The 21,621-nt window shown below is 45.9% G+C and overlaps 1 protein-coding gene across 1 annotated transcript in view; it reads right to left on the bottom strand.

The window, feature by feature from the left end:
• LOC135918258 (uncharacterized) overlaps positions 1-21,621 on the bottom strand; it is a 260,320-nt gene that overhangs the window by 75,686 nt on the left and 163,013 nt on the right. Inside the window, exons 8-9 of the mRNA XM_070533556.1 lie at positions 16,195-16,386; positions 8,560-8,767 (exon numbers count right to left, since the gene is read on the bottom strand). Coding sequence (XP_070389657.1) covers positions 8,560-8,767; positions 16,195-16,386 — 400 coding nt within the window. The remainder of the gene's footprint in view (positions 1-8,559; positions 8,768-16,194; positions 16,387-21,621) is intronic.

Below are 21,621 nucleotides of genomic sequence, written 5' to 3'. Positions count from 1 at the left end.
TTATTGTACAGCACGATTCGTGGAGAGTTGCCAACTTGAAACAAGGGTCGCAAGGAGTTGATAAATTGAGCAATATACTAAGGGAGAGAGCCGAGGCAACGGCCAAGCAGGAAGGAAGAGCGAAAAGTAACAACCTAATCGTCCATTGTGAAAGTATTTATGGGACAACATCCTTTCATTTCAAAAGGAAGTGGAAAAAATGCCGCCAGAAGGGGATAATGATTCCGTGTGTTTTGAATGACGCTTCTACAGTTATCAGTCGAGCCGCCTAACGTAGCCACTTCTCTGCTGTGGGTATTTGGATGTTCTTGTGTGTCCACGGTGGCCTCAGTACGCCTAGAAACAAAGCCTCCTGCACTCTACGCGTAGGGGAGTGGCGGCCACGCATCATTACACAACTTCCCGAATAACAATACGAGTCGGTTTTTTGCACTTGGTAGAGCAGTAAATGAGGGATCCAAAGGAACTGTGATTGTTCCGAAAATATACATTCCTGTATAATTCTTCAAGAGGTAATTCAAGAAACGCTACTAGAAATTTTATTTTACACTTTCGCTTGTTTACCTGCTCTTTCCAGTGCTCTTCCGGCACTTCTCTCCTGCGCTAGCCCATTTCATATGGTTGCTTCTTGGTCACGTAAAAGAGGGGTGTATCCCGCAGGCGTACCTGTGAGATACTTTATTTCATTTTTTTGCGGGTTTACGTGTGTTTATGGCCAACGGTGGAAATTATTCACATTTCCACTGGCAAAGCTACCTCCCCGCGCCTTTCCATAGAAAAAATCACCTTGGGTTGGGCCGACCCCCGAAAAAAATCCTGGGTACGTGCCTGTTAGAGGAACTGCAATCGCTTTTGAAATGTTTCATCAGGTGACGGAGAGCTTCACTGTCGATAAAGATAGTGCCGCCCTCCTGCCGGCTGAGTTCGTGCCTGTGGACATCGGCCCAAGCTTGCTGCTAGCTAGGAAAAGCTGCTCCTGGTGCTGATTAGTTACGGGATTGCTTCCCGACAACGTCTAGGGTCAGCCAAATGCTGTTGACGAAACCTCTACTTGTTTTGTAGAAGCGAGCGGCTGCGTCAGTGCCAGAGTGAAGGCTCTGAATATATCTAAGGAGAAGGGTCGTAGTCGGAGCTTAACCTTTGAAGTTCCCAAGGTGCCAGAGTATAGAATTTTTGGACCTAACCATCCTAATTTTGTGTGAGCATGCCTCTTGGGTGTATTCACCGTGGTCTATGGAGTCCATTCTGGATTTCTGTTCTAGTCACTCAAAGCTAGTAAATAACGCTATTGCCACATCCTGTTGAGAAGCCGCATTGCGCAAGTCCTACCCGGATCGAGCGAGTGAAGCTTTTTCTAATTATCTTAACTGGCTCAGGCAATACAGTTGTCCAGTGGGTACTTTAGCATCACTCAAAGAAAGATTACTGAGGAAGGCAAAATTGCCAGCAAAAGCTGTCATTACAGGAGAGGTCAACGCTAAAGATAATAATATCGGTGGTCAGTATTCCATATCTGCACACCTTGTCTCACCGCATGAAAAAAGGTCGCTAGTAGATTTGGTATAAATGCCATCTTCTTGAGAAGAAACAAATGAGGCCACATCTGCTAAGCGGTAGGAAGAAACATTGAAAGGAAAACACAAAACTGGAGTGATTGTGATATCAAACACTGCGACGGGTTGGTCGACTGTGGGAACGGTGTTGTGCACCACATTCCTCAGTCTTGAGAGAAATGGTACATCGGCCAAACAGTACGGTGTTTGAACAACCGATTAATGGACCACAGAGCGTCTTTGAAAGAGCAGCCGTCGTCCAATCTGTCCCTATATTGCATCGAATCTAAAGGGAAACCGTTGCTAACTGAAACCAAGGTGCTGTCAAGACAAAGACAGGATAGCGATGGAGATTCCTGAAGCATATTTTGTGCATAAGCCTCGTGACATGTGCGTGGCGAGGCCACTAGTGAGTCTGCACGAACAAGAAAAGGATTATTTAGCCAGTAATCTTTAAAGTGGCACACCTGCTTATGACAGGACATATATTGGGCGTGTTTTTCAAAATAAACATTTGTTGACCGTCTACTCCTTCCCTGCTTTTCCATCTTGTCCCTGTTTGTTAGTGCCATGTTTATTTGAGTATGAATTGCCCATCACGCCCAACAGTTAGTGCTACTAAATCTTTACCAGGTCCCTCGCGAAGACTATTCTCTCCGCAAAGCTTGACATGCACGTTACTTCTCATCGATATATTTGTGGAGCTTACAGAAGTGGATGAGAGAGACCGAGAGAAAAGGGCGTTTGTGGCACCTAGTGGCTCGCATAAAATTAAGGTACTTCCCTTTGATCTGTGCTCCGCGCCAGCTACATTTGAACGCCTTATGGGCACATTGCTTTCAGATCTCAAGTCTCATCGTGCCTAGTGTACTTGGACGACGTCGGTGTATATTCAGCAGCAATCTAGGGACACATAAGGCGGGTACTTGCGATTTTTCATGCCATACGATCCGTCGGTTTCACGTTTAATCCAGGAAAAAAAAAACGGACACTTTGTCGAGACTAAAGTGCGAAATGGTGGAAGCCTGACACTATTGGCAATGCAAATTGTTTTGTCGGAAATAACACGGAGGCACACAACTCGTGCACTGTTACGTGAATGCTTGTTCGTTTAAAATGCCTGCAACGTCGTTTACGCCAATGTCTGTCGTTCCGATGTCTTCTGAGCCCATCATTTCAAAGCTGTCATTTGGGAGGATATGGGCTTGCAACTCATGGCGGGTGAATTCCTTTTGCTTTATCGGGTCCACATCCCAGATCTTACTCCACTTCGCTCGATTGACTTGTCGTTGCTCGGCTTGCCGCGGCAAGATGGCGGTCACGGCTCTTGTGAGCTTCATTTGCCTTGGTAACCGGAGATGCAGCGAGTCGCTTCAAACGCATTGCCCCTCTCGCATTGGCCCGTCGCGTCCCCGGACTCTGGCGTCGGACGCGCCTCGTAACCCTGATGCATGCGATGTATATGCTCAGCCTCTCTTGAGCGGCGCTTGCGTTCAGCGGCTGCCGCACGTCGCGTGTAGAGAGACACCGGTTTGGCGAGACGAGGCATCCTTCCGACACGATACTTTAAAGTAAAAAGCCGCCACCGCCACCCCACACCCAAGCAGATGGTTGCCGCGGGCGCCTCGCGACTGTGACGTCAGGCCACACAGCGCCCAATCGGGAGGCCACCTCAAGCGCCTGACGATAGCGACGTGAGGGCGCACCGTCGAACACACGGCCGCCACGCGTGCGGATCTGATGACACACCCCGCGCGGTGGCGAACCACCCGGACACCCGCACCAGACGACCGAGACGTCATGCATGTGAGCCAATCAGGAGGCACACACCTGCGCCCAGCGACAGTGACGTCACGCCACAGAGGAGACCAATCAGGAGGCCGGAAAGCTGTGACTGTTTCTGCTAACGGCAAATGACCTTGACAATGAGCCAATAAAGGCTTGCGCCTTAAAATACCACTTTCAAAATGAAAAAGCTTATCCTTCTAGGCCACTCAGTCAGCAACAATGGTATACGGCCACACAGTACGAAATAGCCGCTGTCGCAAATCTTGCCGAGTCATCTGACAAGAATGCAGTGAGGGGTTTTTATGTCAGTGCGTTTCTTTCCGCCTTGTTGTGTCCTTGAGCAGAAATACGGGCAGGAAGAAACGTAGTGGACAGGAGAGGACAGATGCTTTTTCCTGTCCACTATGTTTCTTCCCACCCATATTTACACTCAACAACTCTACATTAGGCACTAAGTGGCCCAACCGTCTACGCTTGTTATTTCCACCGGTTTATTCGATACCTTTCGTGCGTGTGGCGTCACCACTGATAAACCTAAGGAAGGAAGGCATCGCTTCCGTGGGAGGCAAAGCAAAGGAAATTGCGTACAACAAGCTATGGCAGCTTCTCGAAATGTCTCCGCTCCTCGCACACGTCGATGCAAACGCTCTGCAGCGGTTCCCATTGACGCTACCACTGAAGGAATATGTGCTGCATTCGTGCAATAGCAAGACCATACCGAAAGAATAATACCTTAAACAAGCAGAACCCCATCACGTGTGCACGAGAACTATTCATTAGACCCCTGAAAAAGTGTTTTCGTATAATACGGGCGGTTATAAAATTTCATCCATATCTGTGCGGTCACTCATTCTATGTACTCAACGATCGTCATGACAGTTCTTGGGTAACGAAACTACAATATACATTAGCGCAGTTGATGCGCTGGAGCGTTACGGTTCAAGTGTTTGACCAGGCTGTCAAATGTGGAAAGTCACATACGGGCGGCGACGGCGTTTCTCGCACCCCACTTAAACCCAATGCTACATAACATGAAGACGATGCAGCCTATATCGGAGGGTTCGATGCGTTCACTATTGCACAGTAGCAACAAGATGACTAGTAATACGGGCCCAATTTTATTGCTTGGAAGGTCGCTTTCCTGATGTCCCAGACGTTTTTGCAAGAGGATATAAATCGCTTTTCTTGTGCATCAGTGTCCTGTATACGATGAACTTTTCTACGACTGGAAACGCCGACTTACTCATCATTCGAACATTTTTCAGGAGCAAAGAAGTGCTGGCAAGCCACAATGATGCCCCCTATGGTCTCCTGGGCTACGAACGAACGTTTCCACAGTTAGGCAAATATACGGCACGCCGAGGCTCGTGGCAAATGTTACATATTGCGTTCGGACATGTCTGAAACATGAGAGATGCAAAGTTCCATCTGTCAAACCAGCTGGACTCTGCCACCTCATTCCAATATGCCCGTAGCAGTGTATGGCGTGGTAAGAATGGACCTTCTCAGGCCATTCAAAACTTCGAAAGTGAAAGCTCTACTCCTGGAGCTACAACTCCCAAGGTCAATCTCGGCGCGTGTTTGACCTTCAGCTGCCGGCGCCCAAGTGTGATGGTGCGACGTCACGTCACGTGATCCGTTGCGGAGAGGCGTCGCCGCTGTTTACCAATTCACTAGGCGAGGGTTTACCGCTGCTTGGCCGGCGCTTCGTAGCTGAGTATCACCATGGATGAAGCGCGCCGGTGCGAGCGCACCAGATCTCCGCCGCAGCCGTCAGGCTGAGTCTGAGCATCCTGCCGATATTTATTTATTTATTTATTTATTTATTTCAAAATACTGCAGGCAGCAATGCTGCCCTAGCAGGAGAGGGTTACATCAAGTGCAATGACAAAGATTTCACAAAGGAATCTACATTGGCACAATCAACAACAGACGCTGGCAGACAATTCCACTCTTCAATTGTGAGCGGAAAAAAAGACTTCTGAAACATTTTCGTCCTCGCAAAGTACGGGCGGATAACATTCGAGTGATTAATTCTAGAAGATCTGTGTTGTGAGCGGGAAAGATAAGTTTCGCGCGGGAGACCGATTTTGTTTTGATATATCAAATAAAGCATCTTTAGTCTCGCAATCTTTCGGCGTACACAGAGGGGTTCCAGATTCAGTCGCTGCAACATGTCAGTAACAGATTATGTAGATCGATAGTCAGACACAATAAATCGAGCAGCCAGGCGCTGAATTCGTTCTACTTGAGCGATATCTTTAACGTAGTATGGGTCCCATACTGCGGAAGCGTACTCAAGGACTGGTCGAACCAAAGTGCGATATGCCTCGAGTTTAACACTTGACGGCGAGTCTTTTAGCTTCCTGCGCAAAAAGCAAAGTTTATTGAACGCTGTTGTACAAACGTTCTTCAATTGTTTGTCCCATTTTAAGTTGCTTGTGATGGTTAGTCCTAAATATTTGGCAGACGTTACCGATTGAATAGCTTTATTAGCAATGTGGTACGTATGAGACAGTGGCTTTTTCTTTGTGGTTATTGTCATGGCAACGGTTTTATCAAAATTTATTTGCATACCGTTTTGTTCGCACCAGTCCGCGAGTGTACAGAGACTATTGTTCAGTAGTATTTGGCAAGAGGAGCTCTTGACAACACTATACATCACGCAGTCATCAGCGAACAATTTTATTGTAACAGAGTTATCGATGTTAGAAGCAATGCCGTTTATATAAATTAAAAACAACAGAGGACCAAGCACTGAACCTTGTGGAACTCCAGACAATACCGGCAGATCAGCAGACCTAACACCCGCACACTCCACAAACTGTGATCGATTACTCAGATAAGCCTGCAACCATAATATCAATCAGGGAAGAATATCAATCGGGAAGAAGCACTGAGAAACAATGTTTAACGGGGTTTTTGCTTGTATGACTAGGTTCAAGCTACGTCGAATCGCCGCCACTTTTTCATTAGGGCGCAGATAAATTATCTTTGCAACAGTCTATCTTACTGGTTAGCTCGAAACTAAGGGCATGGAGCGAAACACAACAGCTGAATTTGCCATATTTTTCATAGAGAGTGTTATCAGTCTCGGCCTTTCCATATCAGTGATTATAGTAGTGATTACTTTACACCTGGCTGCTTCACACCATCTTGAGTCTCAGCTGCGGTGTTCACCGGCGAGCAAAATAAATGGACAGACGGAGCGTTCTAGCAACACACTTGCGGATAAGGTTTGCATCAACTTTGATGTGCAACATAAGAACTGTGACGAGACATTGCAATTTGTTACATTTGCTTGCTATAAATGGGAATAAAAGGTACAGAGATGCTCGATTTTTACGACTCGTATCATAAGAAACCAACAAAAGCACAAAGGACAGCATAGGGGAAATTGTGCTTGATAACTGAGTTAAATAAATGATAAATTATTGAAAAAAGTGGATAAGAAATCACATGCCTGCAGGAAGTATACAAATCCACGTCTTCGCACTGCGCCTGCGATGGTATTACCAATTGACCCACTGCGGCGCCGTTTTGCTATACACATTCTCGGCTATATATGCTCGTCTAATAGAACTAACCCTAGGAGTGTTGGCCAGCGCCACCTCTCAAAATTCTTGGCAGCGGATGTGGAATATCAATTCTGCCACACACGCCACGTTTAGATGAACTTTTTGGTTGAATGCAAGTGGTCAATAAACCTACCATGTACCTGAAGGCATCAATGCTGCCGGATTCGAGACTCTCGCTATGCAATAAACGAGAAAAAAGGGAACACAAGGGTCCGGTTTTTATTAGTCATATAATAAAAAGCCAACAAAGACACCAAGGACAGAATAGGGGAAATTACTTTTATTTCGTTACTGGAACTATGACGAAAATTCAAGTGGATGAAACAACTTGCTGGGAATAGGATAGGAACCAACGTCTGCGCATTTCGCAAGCGATGCTCTTACCACTTGAGCTACCGCGGCACTGTTTTCCCATCCCCTTTAAGGGGTACTTATGTTTACATACTGGAAATTACCCTAAATGTGTTAGCCAGCGCCACCACTCTCGAGAGTTCGCGGACTCCAAACGACGTTATAAATATTGCTCGTTATACACTTCAGCAAGAGGCAAGAATGGCACCTTTCCTTCTTTTCCTCGTCAAGACAATACTAGACGGAATGCTGCCTTATTAGTGCAATGGCAATGAAGCGGATGCCGATGACTTCAATCAACGGGCTGAAGAAGCCCGATAGCGTGCACGCGTACGGATACTTCGAAAGCAGAACAATGACTCAAGACGCTACAGTATTGCTTACGAATTCGTCTCCTACGAGCATGGCGAAAGCGTTGGGGTTGGACTCCTATCCACCGCCGTGGTCTCTACGAGAAACTGTTGAGGCGGTACTTCGAGCAGTACAAATTTCTCCAACGCTTAAGTGACGTCAGCTATAAAGCTCCCTACAGCCAACACTGCTCGAGGGGTAAATATCATGTACCAGAGGTGGTGCATGTTGTCCGGCTGAAGTATTACGTTTCTGTGGGGCTTCCCACACCACAAACGTGAGCAGCCACTGGTGACGTCATTAGAGCATCGGCGCCATGTTCACTTTGAAGGGAGGCTAATGCCACATCTTAAGGACACCGAAGAGGAAAATGAAGTGAGGAACATGACCATACACCACCAGCCTGGTAAGCAAACTTGTAAGCAGCCTGGTGGCTGGGGTAAGGACGAAGTTGATGTATCGACTCAATAAATATAGTATCAGCCGCTGCCTCACCGTGATCGTGATTCTGATCTTATTTTCTCTAAAAAATATGGAGTTAATTTACTCTACGTTTTGCGAAGTAGAATGAACGTACTAAACGGTAGTGCGAGAATACGAAGGTGAATTTGAAATGGGCAAGCTTCCAAACACTTGAAAAAAAAAAGATCTGCCAGCAGTGTGTGTTCTTTCTTGAAGTGGACGATTGCCGCTGTACAGGCGGAATAGTAGTAATCCATATGCTACGCTTTAAACACTGGCGGTGCCACTTTCATCTTAAAGTGCCCTCTAAGCACTTCGTAAATGTCCTGTTATTCCTTCTTGAATTTGCAACACTTGCTTATTAAAAAGAAACATTTATGTCAAGATTCCAGCATGATCAGTGTGAAATGTAGGTACCAACGGCAGTGAAATCAAATTGTATGAAAACGCATTCGTCGTGATTTCGGCCTCCTCACCTGTGGTCGAAAGCAATACCCGACTTGACCGTGTTATATTTCTTGGCCTTGGTTTGGAACAAGTTCCAGCTGTTCCGCTCTGCTGCGGCAACTATCTTCGCGTCCACGATGACAACGTCAGTGTAGAACAAGTATGTGCAGAGACCTTCGGGCGGGTACATGGTCTCCGCGATGGCAGTACGGCCCACCGAGCATAGCATTTGCCTTACTGTAATGAGAGCAGAACGTTTACCACAATTTCATGGCGGTAACTTATAAACGGAGTATTCCTTTTCATTCTCTAAGGTTAGCTTTCGTGATCGGAGAAGGTACTGAGAAGGACCATAACATTTGAAAGCGCCCATAGGCAAATCAACATTTAAGATGTTTCTTATGGGTTGGCAGATAACATTTCTTGACCGCCTGACTATGCCATTGCGAGAGCTTTATGAAGCTCAGTAGGCAAGAAAAGACTCGAAAAGTGAAGAGGGTGGTGAAACATCGTTATAATTGTTATGCAGACTCCAAATTACGTAATGAGTATTGATCAGCTTGCTGCTAAGTTTAGGCAGCCCCTTATTATTGGTCAAAAATTTATTTGTAACACCGAGCAATATACCTTAGCTTATATACCTAGTTTTTTTATTATAAGATTTCAGTTTGGCTCCCAAAATTTTCAATACAATTTCTGTAATAATATTAGGCCTACTCAGCAAGAGGGGAACGTTACCTCAGCAATAAATAACCCAAGGACGTCAAAATTTAAAGAACTTCACCTATTTTGTGTGTGAGATATGTGAATATGCCAGCAGTATGTGATTAGGACTGCTGCTTTAATATAATCCGTAAACCGATCAATTACATTTGCCTGTCTTCTGTGCTTTATGTGATGAATGGTGATGTCTGTTTTGATTAATCCGTTTGTTTCTTGTAGTCATTTTTTAAATATATTGTTTACATCTTGACGATCTCCGTCTAAATTACGCGGGCCTTATTGAAAAAAAAGTACATGGAAATGTAACACAAAGACATAGTAATTTCTTTTAGGACAAAACATTTTTTTGCGGACGCGACGGTCCGCTCAATTATAAAGTTGCTGCGTTTTACTTGTACTTAAACATTGAAATAACATTTCTGAGTTGTAGCCCCTTTCTAGCGGTCGCGTTGCTCACCCCCTTACCACATGAGCCTAATCATAACAAGAGGGTTCAATAGAACTAGCAGAGAATTCCAAAAAGCTACGTTGCTACATCTGGCCTTTTTCATGAGTAGTAATGCCTCGCCTCTTTCGGATACAAATATTCTTCCCATGACGCAAGTTATTGTATCACTGGATATCATGAGTGGCGTGGATGTATAGACTGGCGAGGTCTGTTCCCGCAGAAATTGCGGCCTAAGACAGCGCTGAAGATTGCGCTGTGTTACCGGCGAGACCGGTCGTAGCGCACGGGGACACTCTGGTGGGGACGCGTTCTTGCCTTTCCCCGTATATTGACAACTGACCTTTTCAGAAGCTTCGCCTGCGCATAAAACCGCAGGAACTGTCCCTTGACACGATGCAACGGGTTCTAAACTTAACGCTGAAGAAATTGCGCTCGTAGTACCGACTGGCTTTCGCATACGAGAAAGGCCCGTTGGTGAAAGCTGGCGCCATCCATAATACCTTGTGCAACATAGTGCTAGAAATAGCCACCTCCCAAAGCATGATAAGCGCACTTTTGGATAGGAACTGCGGTTGCTTTTTCATAAAATTTTGGGGCTCATCCAATAGCACCCAATAGGTGGCTATCCGTGACAAAGGAGGCCCAGTACTTGCTAGAACCTGTTTCACCTGCTGCGACATTGCGCAGAGCTTCTTGCGGCTGCTTTTTTCCCAATGGTGGATACCTGATGGAAAACTCAGTTAATCTTCATGTAAGCAAGCCAACACCCTGCGCTGGGAACAGTGTTATAAAGGTGCCCTGCATTGGACCCGACAAAGCTTGCTGACATGGACCGATAGTACCATCCCGATGCGACGATTTCGTGTACTTCGTGCGACAAATGTGACGTAAATGTGTGGCACTACGATCCCTGGGTAAAAATGTGCTATTATCGTGCGCGTACTGCGAAATAAGCAGCGGCATTGCCTTTAACAGCTATTTTATTCGTCGCCTGATTATCGGCATCCGGGCGCACGGTGACGAAACCGTGCAAGCGTAATGAGTGCCAACGTCCGACTCGCGGAAGCTGCGATCACTATAGACACGGCATCTGCCCTGGTTGCCCTAGTGGCTTTGGCGTTGTACTGATACGCTCGACGACTCGGGTCTAAATGCCAGCCACGGCGGCCGCGTTTCGATGGGAACTAAATGCCAATGTGCCCCTAAAGCATTCATTGGGTGCGCGCTAATAACGCAAAATGAAGCGAAGTCCTTGGCTACGGCATGCCTCATAATCATATCGGGGTTTTGGCACGGAAACCGATGGAATGTATTTTATATAAATAGATGCGGTGCTATGGCCTTCGAAATCGGACCATACTTGTGTTGATGTGGGTTATTTATTCTAATTCCTTTTGATCTTAGTCCTTTGACGTGCTAACAAATGGTCTCGAGTGAGAAATGCTACCTTAAGGACGTGTTGCTAGAACTATCGAAGTCCGCTTCCGGTTTACGCTGAAGAGAGTAAACTTATTCTACATTTTAGAACTCACCAGTCAGCTCACGAAGATAGGGGTATTTTTTGCGCGAAGGAAATCGTCACATGTCTGCGAGTAAAAGATTTTGAAGCCAAGTTAATATTTTTCGAATACTTTGCAAATAATAGACTGTATAAAGCAATTGTGGCAACGCTGTATTAACAACAATAAAAGGTTCAGGCAAGAACTCTGCTTTATATAAAAGTATCTAATGAAAAAATTTATGGCCCAATTAGCACATCTGCATACCTTCGAGACTAAACCAAAGCGTGTATCGTCTGAGACGATGGTACAGCCAAAAAAAAAACCTATCGATGCCTCATTGGTATAGTCAAGGTAGATGGCATCACTATCTGGTCAAGTTTAATGCGATGAAACGTGTTTGGATATAAATCGGTGAGAAGGCACAACTATTGCATCTAAATATATTATCAAAAACATACCTGTTGCCGAGCGGCATGTGGAAACAATATTCTGTTGTGACTTAGCGTGGTGTCACAAGAAAAATCTCGCTCACTGAGCGACGCAGCGTTCTTTGTTATTTTATATGCGCTGAGGCTGGGGTGAATTGTAGCTTCCTGTTGTTTCAATTTTATATTTTATTGTACGCAGCCGACGAGCTGAAGTACGGGAAAGAATGTTCAGAGTATGTTAGGATTTTATAATAGGGTCTATTCGACTCAAGGAGAGAATCGAAGACGAAACTATTCGATTGATTATTCGAAGGATTTGAATAATTGCACAACCGTACTCTGTGAAAACAAATTAACCCACATGAGCGTTTGAACATCCAACATGCCCGCTATCCTCCCAGGCTCTAAAATAAGTACTACCACGGGAAAGAAAATACGCTGAAACAGTTATTTTATCCCGGTGTTCGTATTGCGGTACATTAAGGTGATGTCGCCTGTTTCTGCTCCGTAGTAAAATGTTTTGTTTTCAACATACTACCGGTACGTACATAGATAGGGACTGTTAAATTGCGCCCTTATGAGACACGAGCCACTCAGCGCCTTCTCTCTCATGACCAACATGGCTGTCAGCGTGAGCCGAATGTTCAGAAAAATTACTTTTGCAGTCAGATTTGAAATATCTCGCCTAATGTGTGTGCACATTGTTTTCTTGTATGGAGTAGCCACGCGTTGACGCTGCTGAGAATGCCAAAAGCCGAAACTACGCGCTAGGAGCGCAGGCCTTCAGAGCGCACGCGTGCAAGAAGCGGCCAAGAGCCAGCTATTCCAAGCAACGCCGCATCCTGCCATCGTTGTTGGTGTCTCGTGCAGTTTTGAACAAAAAGTAGGTGATTCTCAACGACCGCAGCATGCTCTGTCGCCAAATATATATTGTAATGTGAAAAACAGCCCAGATATGAGTTATTGAGGAGTTAAGTGCAACAATTGATAATCTAGAACCGTTGAGATGATCGTATTTTGTGCGTGCTTTTGGAAAAGGGTGTTGTGTTTGAGCTTCCGCGTAATGAATTACTTGTTCTGGTATACTAAAACTGCAAACTGATGCTATCGCCTCAGTAGGTTGCGTTTATGTCGTAATTAATAATTTTATTGCGGTCGCAATTATATGGACACTTCAAGCGCAATTTTATCGTCACCCTGCAGTTGCTAATTAAGTCCAAGGGCAATAACACCATCGCCCGACGTCGTATGCTCTATGTGCCAGTGAAAGCACACGAGGGAAGCCTACTATCGCGGCTCAATGTGGCACGCGCAAAGAAAGAAAGCGGAGAGCAGAAGGCCGTGGGGGAGGGGGGGGCAGCGTTGTGCTCTGGCAGCAAATGCTCATTTCGCGTCTGGGCGCAAGGTGATCTGACGATCGCGGCTCAATCTCGCGCGCCATATATGAGGAAGGCAGGAAGGCAGTGCGGGAAGGAGTGGGGTGGCGCCGAGTCCGCCAACAAGTGCGTCCAGTGCATGGCCGCGAATAGGCGCGGGCACAGTATTTTTAAAGGTACCTGGGGGGGGGGAGTTATTGTGTAAGAGTCCACCGTGTGGACTGTCCGTTTCGGCAGCTGCTGATTGACTGCAGCTGTACGAGCGAGGAGGAGACCAGCGGCACTAGCCAATCAACTGTGGCCGAAATGGACAGTCCACTAGGTGGACCCTTACACAATAGCACCCCAGGAGATGACTGATACTCCATTGCGCGCTGTGTTCTCGCTGCTCTTGCGCTGAAGCAAAAGACCGCACGAAGGTCACACCGCTCGCTGTTGCTGCCGCGCTTGCTCACGCCGGCGTTTTTACAGCGAGCGACCACGCTCATCAAGTGTGATGTATTAGTGTTTGCTCGTCAGCACTAACACCATGCTCGTTAGTTCAGAGAGCAAGCGGATGTTACCAAGTTTATACGGCCGATACAACTGCTATCCTTACTCCGTAAAGCTGCGCACGAATTTGCTACCACAATCCATGCTTCGCCTTGGGGGTGAAACTACAACGTTCTTGCGCATCTTACTTTGAGGAATTTAATTAGTTCAGTAATGCATGTGTGCCACGCGGAGTGCCTGCGCGGTTGTGGTTCGGAATGATTTTTCGCAAAAGGACTCCGACGCCGTGAGGTTCCGTATAGAGCCCAAGGGCGACAAAATTGTGACCGCGCGTGGTATGCTGTATATGCGAGTAACAGCGTGCGAGAATTACCCGGCAATGGCAGCTCAATCTATTGCACGCAAGCGAGAAAAGCGGGAAGGAAGCGCCGCTAAGCGCGCCCGCCCGGGCAGTGACATTACATTTCGTAGCACCTTTGCAGGGCGTGGCGTGAGTTGGGTATTTCTGGAATCGCCCGTGGTTTGTGCGCATGCGCGAGTAAGACGTGGTGCAGCGAGAAAATCTGGGGGCTTCTGCTCCTTGACAATGGGACTTTGCCTGCATTTCTTTGCTCGTTTTGTATGCGTTTATTCCAAGGCATGCCGCTTTGCGGAGTGAGGTCGAGGGCTGGCCATGGCCATGCGCGAGTTTGTTTAGGCGCATTTATAGTTCGACGTTTTCAGCGCGCGGGAAGCGCCTCTTGCGGCCAGTCCCACTACACCGCTCCCAGTGCGCCAGCCGAAATGCCGCCCCCTCTCTATTTCGAAGTGCGCTCCATCGGCAGCTCTCTTTGGAGCATATGCAGAACGACCCCCAACCCGCGTGACGCTTTGTATGACTGCCTGCGACCGTCGGCGAAGCGGCATGAAGCCGTTCTTTACTAGCGCTATGCATTGTCGGTCGGCGCTGTCCGCATGGCGCGACCTACGCACGGACTGAGCAAGAGCCATACCGACGCCGGGCAGGTCAAAGCGCGTTAGCCGCTGCCAGTTACATTGGCTGTGCCAGTGCGTCAAAGTATAGACGCTGTTGTTACCAATGTGACGCAGCGTGTGTGTGTGCGGGCGTGCTCTTGCTACGTCAGAATATATACGCGCCATTTACGATCCTGCGCCGGCTGCCGGTACGATGAACCAGGTGAAGCAGTGGTACCGACGCCCCATTTAGTGTTACCTGTGCCTAAAGTGACGTCGGACGTACGCGAATCGCAGAAGCTAGACGTGCGTGGAACAGACTTCCTCGCACTTGCGGCGCTCGTGCGGAGTCAGTCATGCCGGATGATAATTTTTTAGCGCCTTACGGTGCTCTCCCTTCATAATGACCTCTCTCATTTTCTTGTGGGAGCACCCAAAGAGGTTGGGCCTGCTCTCCTGAAGCAGTATGTTCGCACGTGACCGGTCTTTCGTATGCTGCTCGCCGTGACTATTCAAAACCATTTTTAATGGTCCCTCTTGTGTTATATAAATGTCCTTCTCTAAAAACATGCGCAAAAATCGGTTCGCAGGAGCCACGCAGTTAGTTAAACGCAAGTAAAGCGGTCACGTCCGACGTGCATTTAGCATGGTACGATCGAAGATGCTGCTTCTGCAGAGCGGGCCCCATCTCTACAGTGGCCGCTAGTGCTCCACGGGAAAATAAGTGTTTTTGATTTGAAGGCACAGCACCGTAAGGCTCGAGAAAGTCTGTTCAGGATGTACATATAGCTTCCAGACATTTTCAATATGAACCAATTTCAAATGCTTAGATTATTATGCTGATATGCCTATAAACAAACCTGATGCTCTCTGTACTTGCGAGTTGCAGCACGCCAAAGTAATGCCTGAGATTTCTTTTATATTGTACACGTACTTCGCCCTGCTGAGCTTCCTCCCTTTCCGAAGCGTGATTGGGCCGAAGAAGCTTTCGAGGTCATTGATTTTTAGGAAACCGTGCCTCAACACAACAGATAGAGGAAGGTCCATCGTGGCCTATGCACCTTCGCTTGCAGACAGCTTGTTTTTTACTACTCAGTTCGTGCCAGGTCTGCGATCGGGGCGCAGCGCCACCTGGGCAGAGTCTGAGGTCTATGCCGGCACGCCTAGGCACAAGCGCATATAATACGAGCAAATAAACTTCTCTTCCGGTAATAAATAGGCAAAATCACATATTCAAGGAGCAAGAGCCCCCACATTTTCTCTCTCGCACCCGCTCTTGCTGGCGCCTGCGCACATGCCTCGGCCAATTCCTGAAATGCCGCGCCCCGCTGTGCTCCCTAACCATTGCAAAGTCGCAATCGGGCCGCTGTTCTTGACAGGCATTTGCGACGGCAGCAGAGTCCGCCGCGCGCTGTGTTTTTGCGACTTAGTTGGCGTTGATACGTGACATAGCACGATGGTCAGTCCGCTCGCGGCAGCTACCGCGCTTCTTCACTCCAGCATTTTAACTGCTAGTTCCGTGATCATTGAGTGAGATGTGGTGATGTTTGCTAGTGCGCACGCAACACCGTGCTTGTTGATTTAGTTAGTAGAGCTATGTTTACAAGTTTATACAGCCAATAAAAATACTATCCTTACTTCGTATAGCTTGCGCTCCACGAATTCACCAACGCAATCGATACGTCGCCACTCGGGCGAAATCGCGACATTTTTTTAAGCGTAGAAATCATGCATGGCTTACGATCCGGGTAGCGGCTGGTCGAGGTAGTCGAAGTTGTCGGCATTCTTGTGGTCGTAGTAGCCCTTTTTCTAGTTGTGGTCGTGATAGCCCTGGTAGTCGTCGTTGTCGGAGTGGTCAATGGACTTCTTCTCGAGTCTCGTGTACTCTTGATACTTGTTTTTGACGACGTTGTGGACACGGGTGGCAGCACACCTACAGCAACACGTTAACCCAACCGTGAACACCGCGTTTCTTGTCCGACACGTGGTACTGCTCACGCATAATGTGAGTCGTGATTATAGTCACTCGATTGTAAGATTGTCTTTAAATATAAGTTCCTTTCCAGGGCTCCGTAGGCTTGTTGCATATTACAGACAGTTTAATGAAGCTGATGATACAGCAATAATAGATGAACTACCCTTCTCTTTGGAGAAATTTGATAAACTAAGTCGAGATGAATCTGCACATATCGATAAGTTATGGTTTGAGGTTTATTTATTGATTTTTTTCTGTACATCAACAGAAATCGAAACAAAATCAAAAGGCTATACTGCCTGACAGAGGCTTTTGCTCCGAGATACAGTTCAGCAAGCAGGCATAAACAGACAAATGATAATCATTGAACAATCTAAATTGACTCTAGTAATAAAAGAAACAAAAAAACAAATATAAGAGAGTAAAGAAAACAAGCAGATCGACATACATATATTGTAACAAGCAGCAAAAAAAGAAAGAAAAGAAACAATGTGTGCTAAGAAATAAAACACAGTGTACATTGAGTAAGATAAAAAAAAGTCAATACACATGGAGGTTGTAATCAACACTTAAACAGTAATTAAACATATTCAAGGCAATTTTCAAGAAGAATTTGTTTAAACTTATTTTTGGAAATTTGATTCTTTAGGTCTAAAATATTGCCAAGTTTATTAAGCAGGCTCGGTATTTAATGCAGAATATGCTATCGACCATAGGTAGCTATAATTTTTGGCGTTCTTATAAGTTGAGACCGGAGGCAATATTGAACGCATCTAGAAGAACTGTACGTGGGGTATTGCTTATTATTTAGGATATGCAGAAAAGCTTAAGATGATAGATTTGGTTAGCTTGCAATATGCAATATTTTGCAAATAGCGGATGCGTGCTGCGACCTTGCGGTTGACCATAATACCCCTCAAATATTCGTAGTACCTGTTTTTGTAATGTGAGTAATGTGGTATAGTTCTGTGCTGTCGTTGTGCCCCAAATCAACACGCAGTAACTAAGCCGGGAATAGAATAACGTATAATATAGCGCTTTCTTGAGCCAAAGTGGTAATAATCGGTTTAACCTGTACAAACATCTAAAACTTTTGCTTAATTCTAATGCTAATTTATTTACGGGTTCATTCCAAGACAGGTCTTCCTAGAACCATACGCCCAGAAATTTTTGAACCTTAACTTGCAGAAGCGTCTGGCCCTCCAAGTAAACACTTAGGCTTATATTTAAACTTTAAGCGAACGGTTCACAAATGTATAGGCCGCTATTTACCTCTCAAATGTAAAACAAAACGAATGCACAGCCCATGGATTACGAGAGAGATCATACAACTGAAAAGTAAAGTGGCAAGGCGTAGGGCACATTCTAAGCGTACAAACGATTCTGCTCTTCGTGAGGATATGTCAAACTTAAGTAAACCGCTAAGAGAGATAATTTGAGAGAGATAATTTAATTGAAAGAAGGCAGAGAGGTCGGCCAGAGCTAAGGGGCTCTAGCCTGGTACTCTGCACAGGGGGAGGAGGAACCGGGACATAAAGGTGTGATGAGGGATGATGATGACGTAGCAAGAGCGATGCTGCATCGTACGTAGTATTCTTACTAAACACCTAAACTTAATGATGAAGGAATCGAGGGACAAGTACTATGGTGCCACTGTGGATACTTTTCTACGTGAATCACCCCAAAAGGTTTGGAGGCAGCTGGCTGGAACTAAGAAGGTAGTCACTGAAATAAGCACAGAAGAGGGACTTATTGAGGGTAAAGGTAATGTAGCGGAGGCCTTCAATAACTTTTTTGCTAGTCTGTTCACCAGTGATCATGGAAGGCAGTCAAAATTTGAGGTATGCTAACAGCTACTAGTTGCAGAAGAACTGCGGGTAACGCATGAAGGAATAATAAAATTGCTGCTGAACCTAAATGCAAAGAAATCGGCAGGTCCTGATGAGATACCAAACTTGTTCTTAAAGAGCTATGCTGAGTGGACTGCGAAGTACCTCTTCATTATCTTCACGAAGTCACAATGGTCAGGTACACTTCCTGAAGAATGGAAAATGAGTAAAGTTATACCCGTATTTAAAGGTGGTGACACCACGTCTACTTTCAATTACAGGCCCATTGAGCTAACGTGCGGCTGTTGTAAAGTGTTAGAACATACTGTTTCTAAGTACATTCAGCAGTTTTTGTCACAGAACAAAATTCTTAGTAACTATCAACATGGGTTTCGCGAGGGCTTGTCAACCGTAACACAATTACTAGAAAGTGTTCACGATTACAGCAAAGTTATCGATGGCAAGGGATAAATAGATCTGATCTTTCTAGACTTCAAAAAGGCATTTGACAAGGTTTATCATAGAAAACCTAATTAAACTAAAGGCTATTTTAGGAGACACAGGTGTAGTCAAATGGCTGGAGTACTGTCTTACTGATCGCCGACAGTTCGTCAGTATTGATGTAACTAGGTCCAGGACCTGTGACGTCAAATCAGGCATGCCTCAAGGTTCAGTTCTTGGGTCTGTGTTGTTTCTGGTATATATTAACGACCTAATCGAAGGATCGGCCACAATTACACCGAGGTTATTCGCAGGTGACTGTGTCATATATACAGAACTGAAATCTTTTAGTGACCAGCTACATTTAAATAACTTCTTAGGAAAAGTGCACTAATGATTCGACACGTGGCAGATGTCTCTTAACCCAGCAATGACTGTATGTATGACCATCACAAACAAAAACAGAAATCCGAGAAATGATGATGACATAGAGCTACTGAATGAAACCGTAAATAGGATGGCTTGAGAGGCAGCAATTGAAGTGGGAGGCAATGCACCAAGGCAACCAGTAGGCAAGCTCTCCGAAGTAACAAAGGACCTAATAACTCAACGGTAAAATTGAGTGTCCAACTCAAGAGGTAAGATACAATTCGCGGAACTGTCAAAACAGATCAACAAGGCGAAAATAAGTGATATTCGAAGCTATGAAGTGAGAAATACCGAAGAAGCCGTGAGAAATGGACGCAGCCTGAAATCATTGAGGAAGAAATTTGGCATAGGACAAACCAAGATATATGCACTGAAAAATAAGCAGGGTAATATCATCTGCAATCTCGAAGATAAAGTAAAGGAAGCCGGAGAATTCTATACTGACCTGTACAAATCCGGAGGAGTCAGGATACCTCAATTAGAAACAGTAATGTACAGGGTACAGAAACTCCTCCTATAGATAGCGATGGGGTCAGGAAGGCCTTGCAAGACATGAAACGAGGAAGAGCGGCAGGAGAAGATGGAATAACGGTCGATTTATTCAAAGATAGAGGAGACACAATGGTTGGGAATCTGGTGGCTCCTTATACGAAGTGTCAATCGACTGCAAGGGTCCTAGAATATCGGAAAAATGCAAACATTATACTGATTCAAAAAAGGGAGACGTTAAAGAATTGAACAATTATAGGCCCATCAGCTTACTCTCTGTATTATATAAAATATTTATGAAAATATTCTCAAATAGAATAAAGGGAACACTGGGCTTTTGTCAACAAAGGGAACAGTCTGGCTTCAGGAAGGGATACTCTACCGTGGATCACATCCCTGTCATTAATCAGGATACTGAGAAATCCGCAGGGTACCACGAGCCTCTCTGTACGGCTTTCATACGTTATGAAAAGGCATTTGATTCAGTAGAGATACCAACAGTCATAGCGGCATTACCTAGTCATGGAGTACAGAACGCTTGCGTAAATACCTTGTAAAATATCTACAGAGGTTCGTCAGGTACCCTAATTCCTTCAGATACCCTAATAATACGAAAACGTGAGCAACCCAACAAAATTATGCGTTGCAATGGACCATCCTTTCTACTATAATACGCATGATCACTTCTCCGTAGGAAAACTCGGCAATGCTTGTTTTTGCGCTCTTCGAATGTCACCATTGCACTGATATTGCGCTTTTGCAAAGTGAACTTTCATATTCTAGAGACTGTTGGGGCCATACATTCGATTCTTACGTAAGACCCCTTGTAGTTCTCCAAAAACGCGAAATTCATTTAATGTCAAACATAAATTATGCGACCTCCTTATGTCATGCCTAAGAGACATTCGGCCCGCAGCGACGACAACGACGAGAGCAAGGAGATCGAAACGGCATGAGTGCAGGAGGGGCAAGTTCCGGAGGATCGAGGCGCCTAAGCCGAGCCGGTTATGGAGGCCGTGATGGTGGCATCACGAGTCTTGGCTGCCGACCTCGACCACGTTTGAGCGACCCTCCTTGGCCTTGCTCCTGCGTCCCACGGTAGTTCCAGACAGTCCTCATGCGCTTCTTCGACACCTGAGTAAGGCAGTAGAAGGAAGCGGTGGCTAAACTCATCGCTAGGCTTAATTAGCTAGGACTCGGTGCCACGTCATAGACGATGACTGGTACACAGGCATCGTATACGGATTGCCAGTTGATATACAGGCAACGGCATCTACAGGACCGTCGAGAGTACCGACTACACACGAGATGCCACCAAGCTCGGACTTTGAGGAAACACAAGCCGGTGACAGAACGTAAGAACATTTCCTTCGGTTAGCGGCGCAGCCAGACAGCCTAAGGTGGTCAGACTGCTGTCACCTGCGAGGACGAGAATTCACGTGTTGACAGGAACTCTACGATTGATTGTTAGCTTTGTGTTTGTATCTTGTAAGGTTTTCACGTATGTTCATGGTTATCGAGTGTTAGTTCTTGTTTTCTTCTGGGGAGCTCTCGGTATGATTGAATAATATCGGTGATGCCACTCTGCGTACCACATTCCTATCTCAGGAACGCACGCCCCCGAGATTCATGACAACAGTTGGCGTGCCTGCCAGGATTTCATCAGCCGTGTCACCGATTATCGGGAGTTGCAGAGATGGACAATGAACATTTGGCAGTAGTAGCTAAAGAGTTAAACTTATCAAAAGAGGTGATGATAACGATTTTGAGTCGGCTCAGTAGGAACAACCTAAATATCACGAGCGAGCGCGCGAACAGTGCGAACGGGAAAAGGAAATCCTTGAGTTGAAGTTGAAGGCTACCTGAGGGTAATGGTTGTACCCGCAATAACATTAATAGGCCGACGTCGGTGTCATCCGACTCACCCACTTCTACGCCAATTCAGGTTTGTCCTAGACTCTAAAAATTTACCACCCTTAAGGGTGTAAATGACTTGTCCCACGGC

The sequence above is a fragment of the Dermacentor albipictus genome, chromosome 2 (genome assembly GCF_038994185.2).
Source record: "Dermacentor albipictus isolate Rhodes 1998 colony chromosome 2, USDA_Dalb.pri_finalv2, whole genome shotgun sequence".
Classification (NCBI taxonomy): domain Eukaryota; kingdom Metazoa; phylum Arthropoda; class Arachnida; order Ixodida; family Ixodidae; genus Dermacentor; species Dermacentor albipictus.
This window is presented reverse-complemented; position numbering and strand designations above follow the sequence as displayed.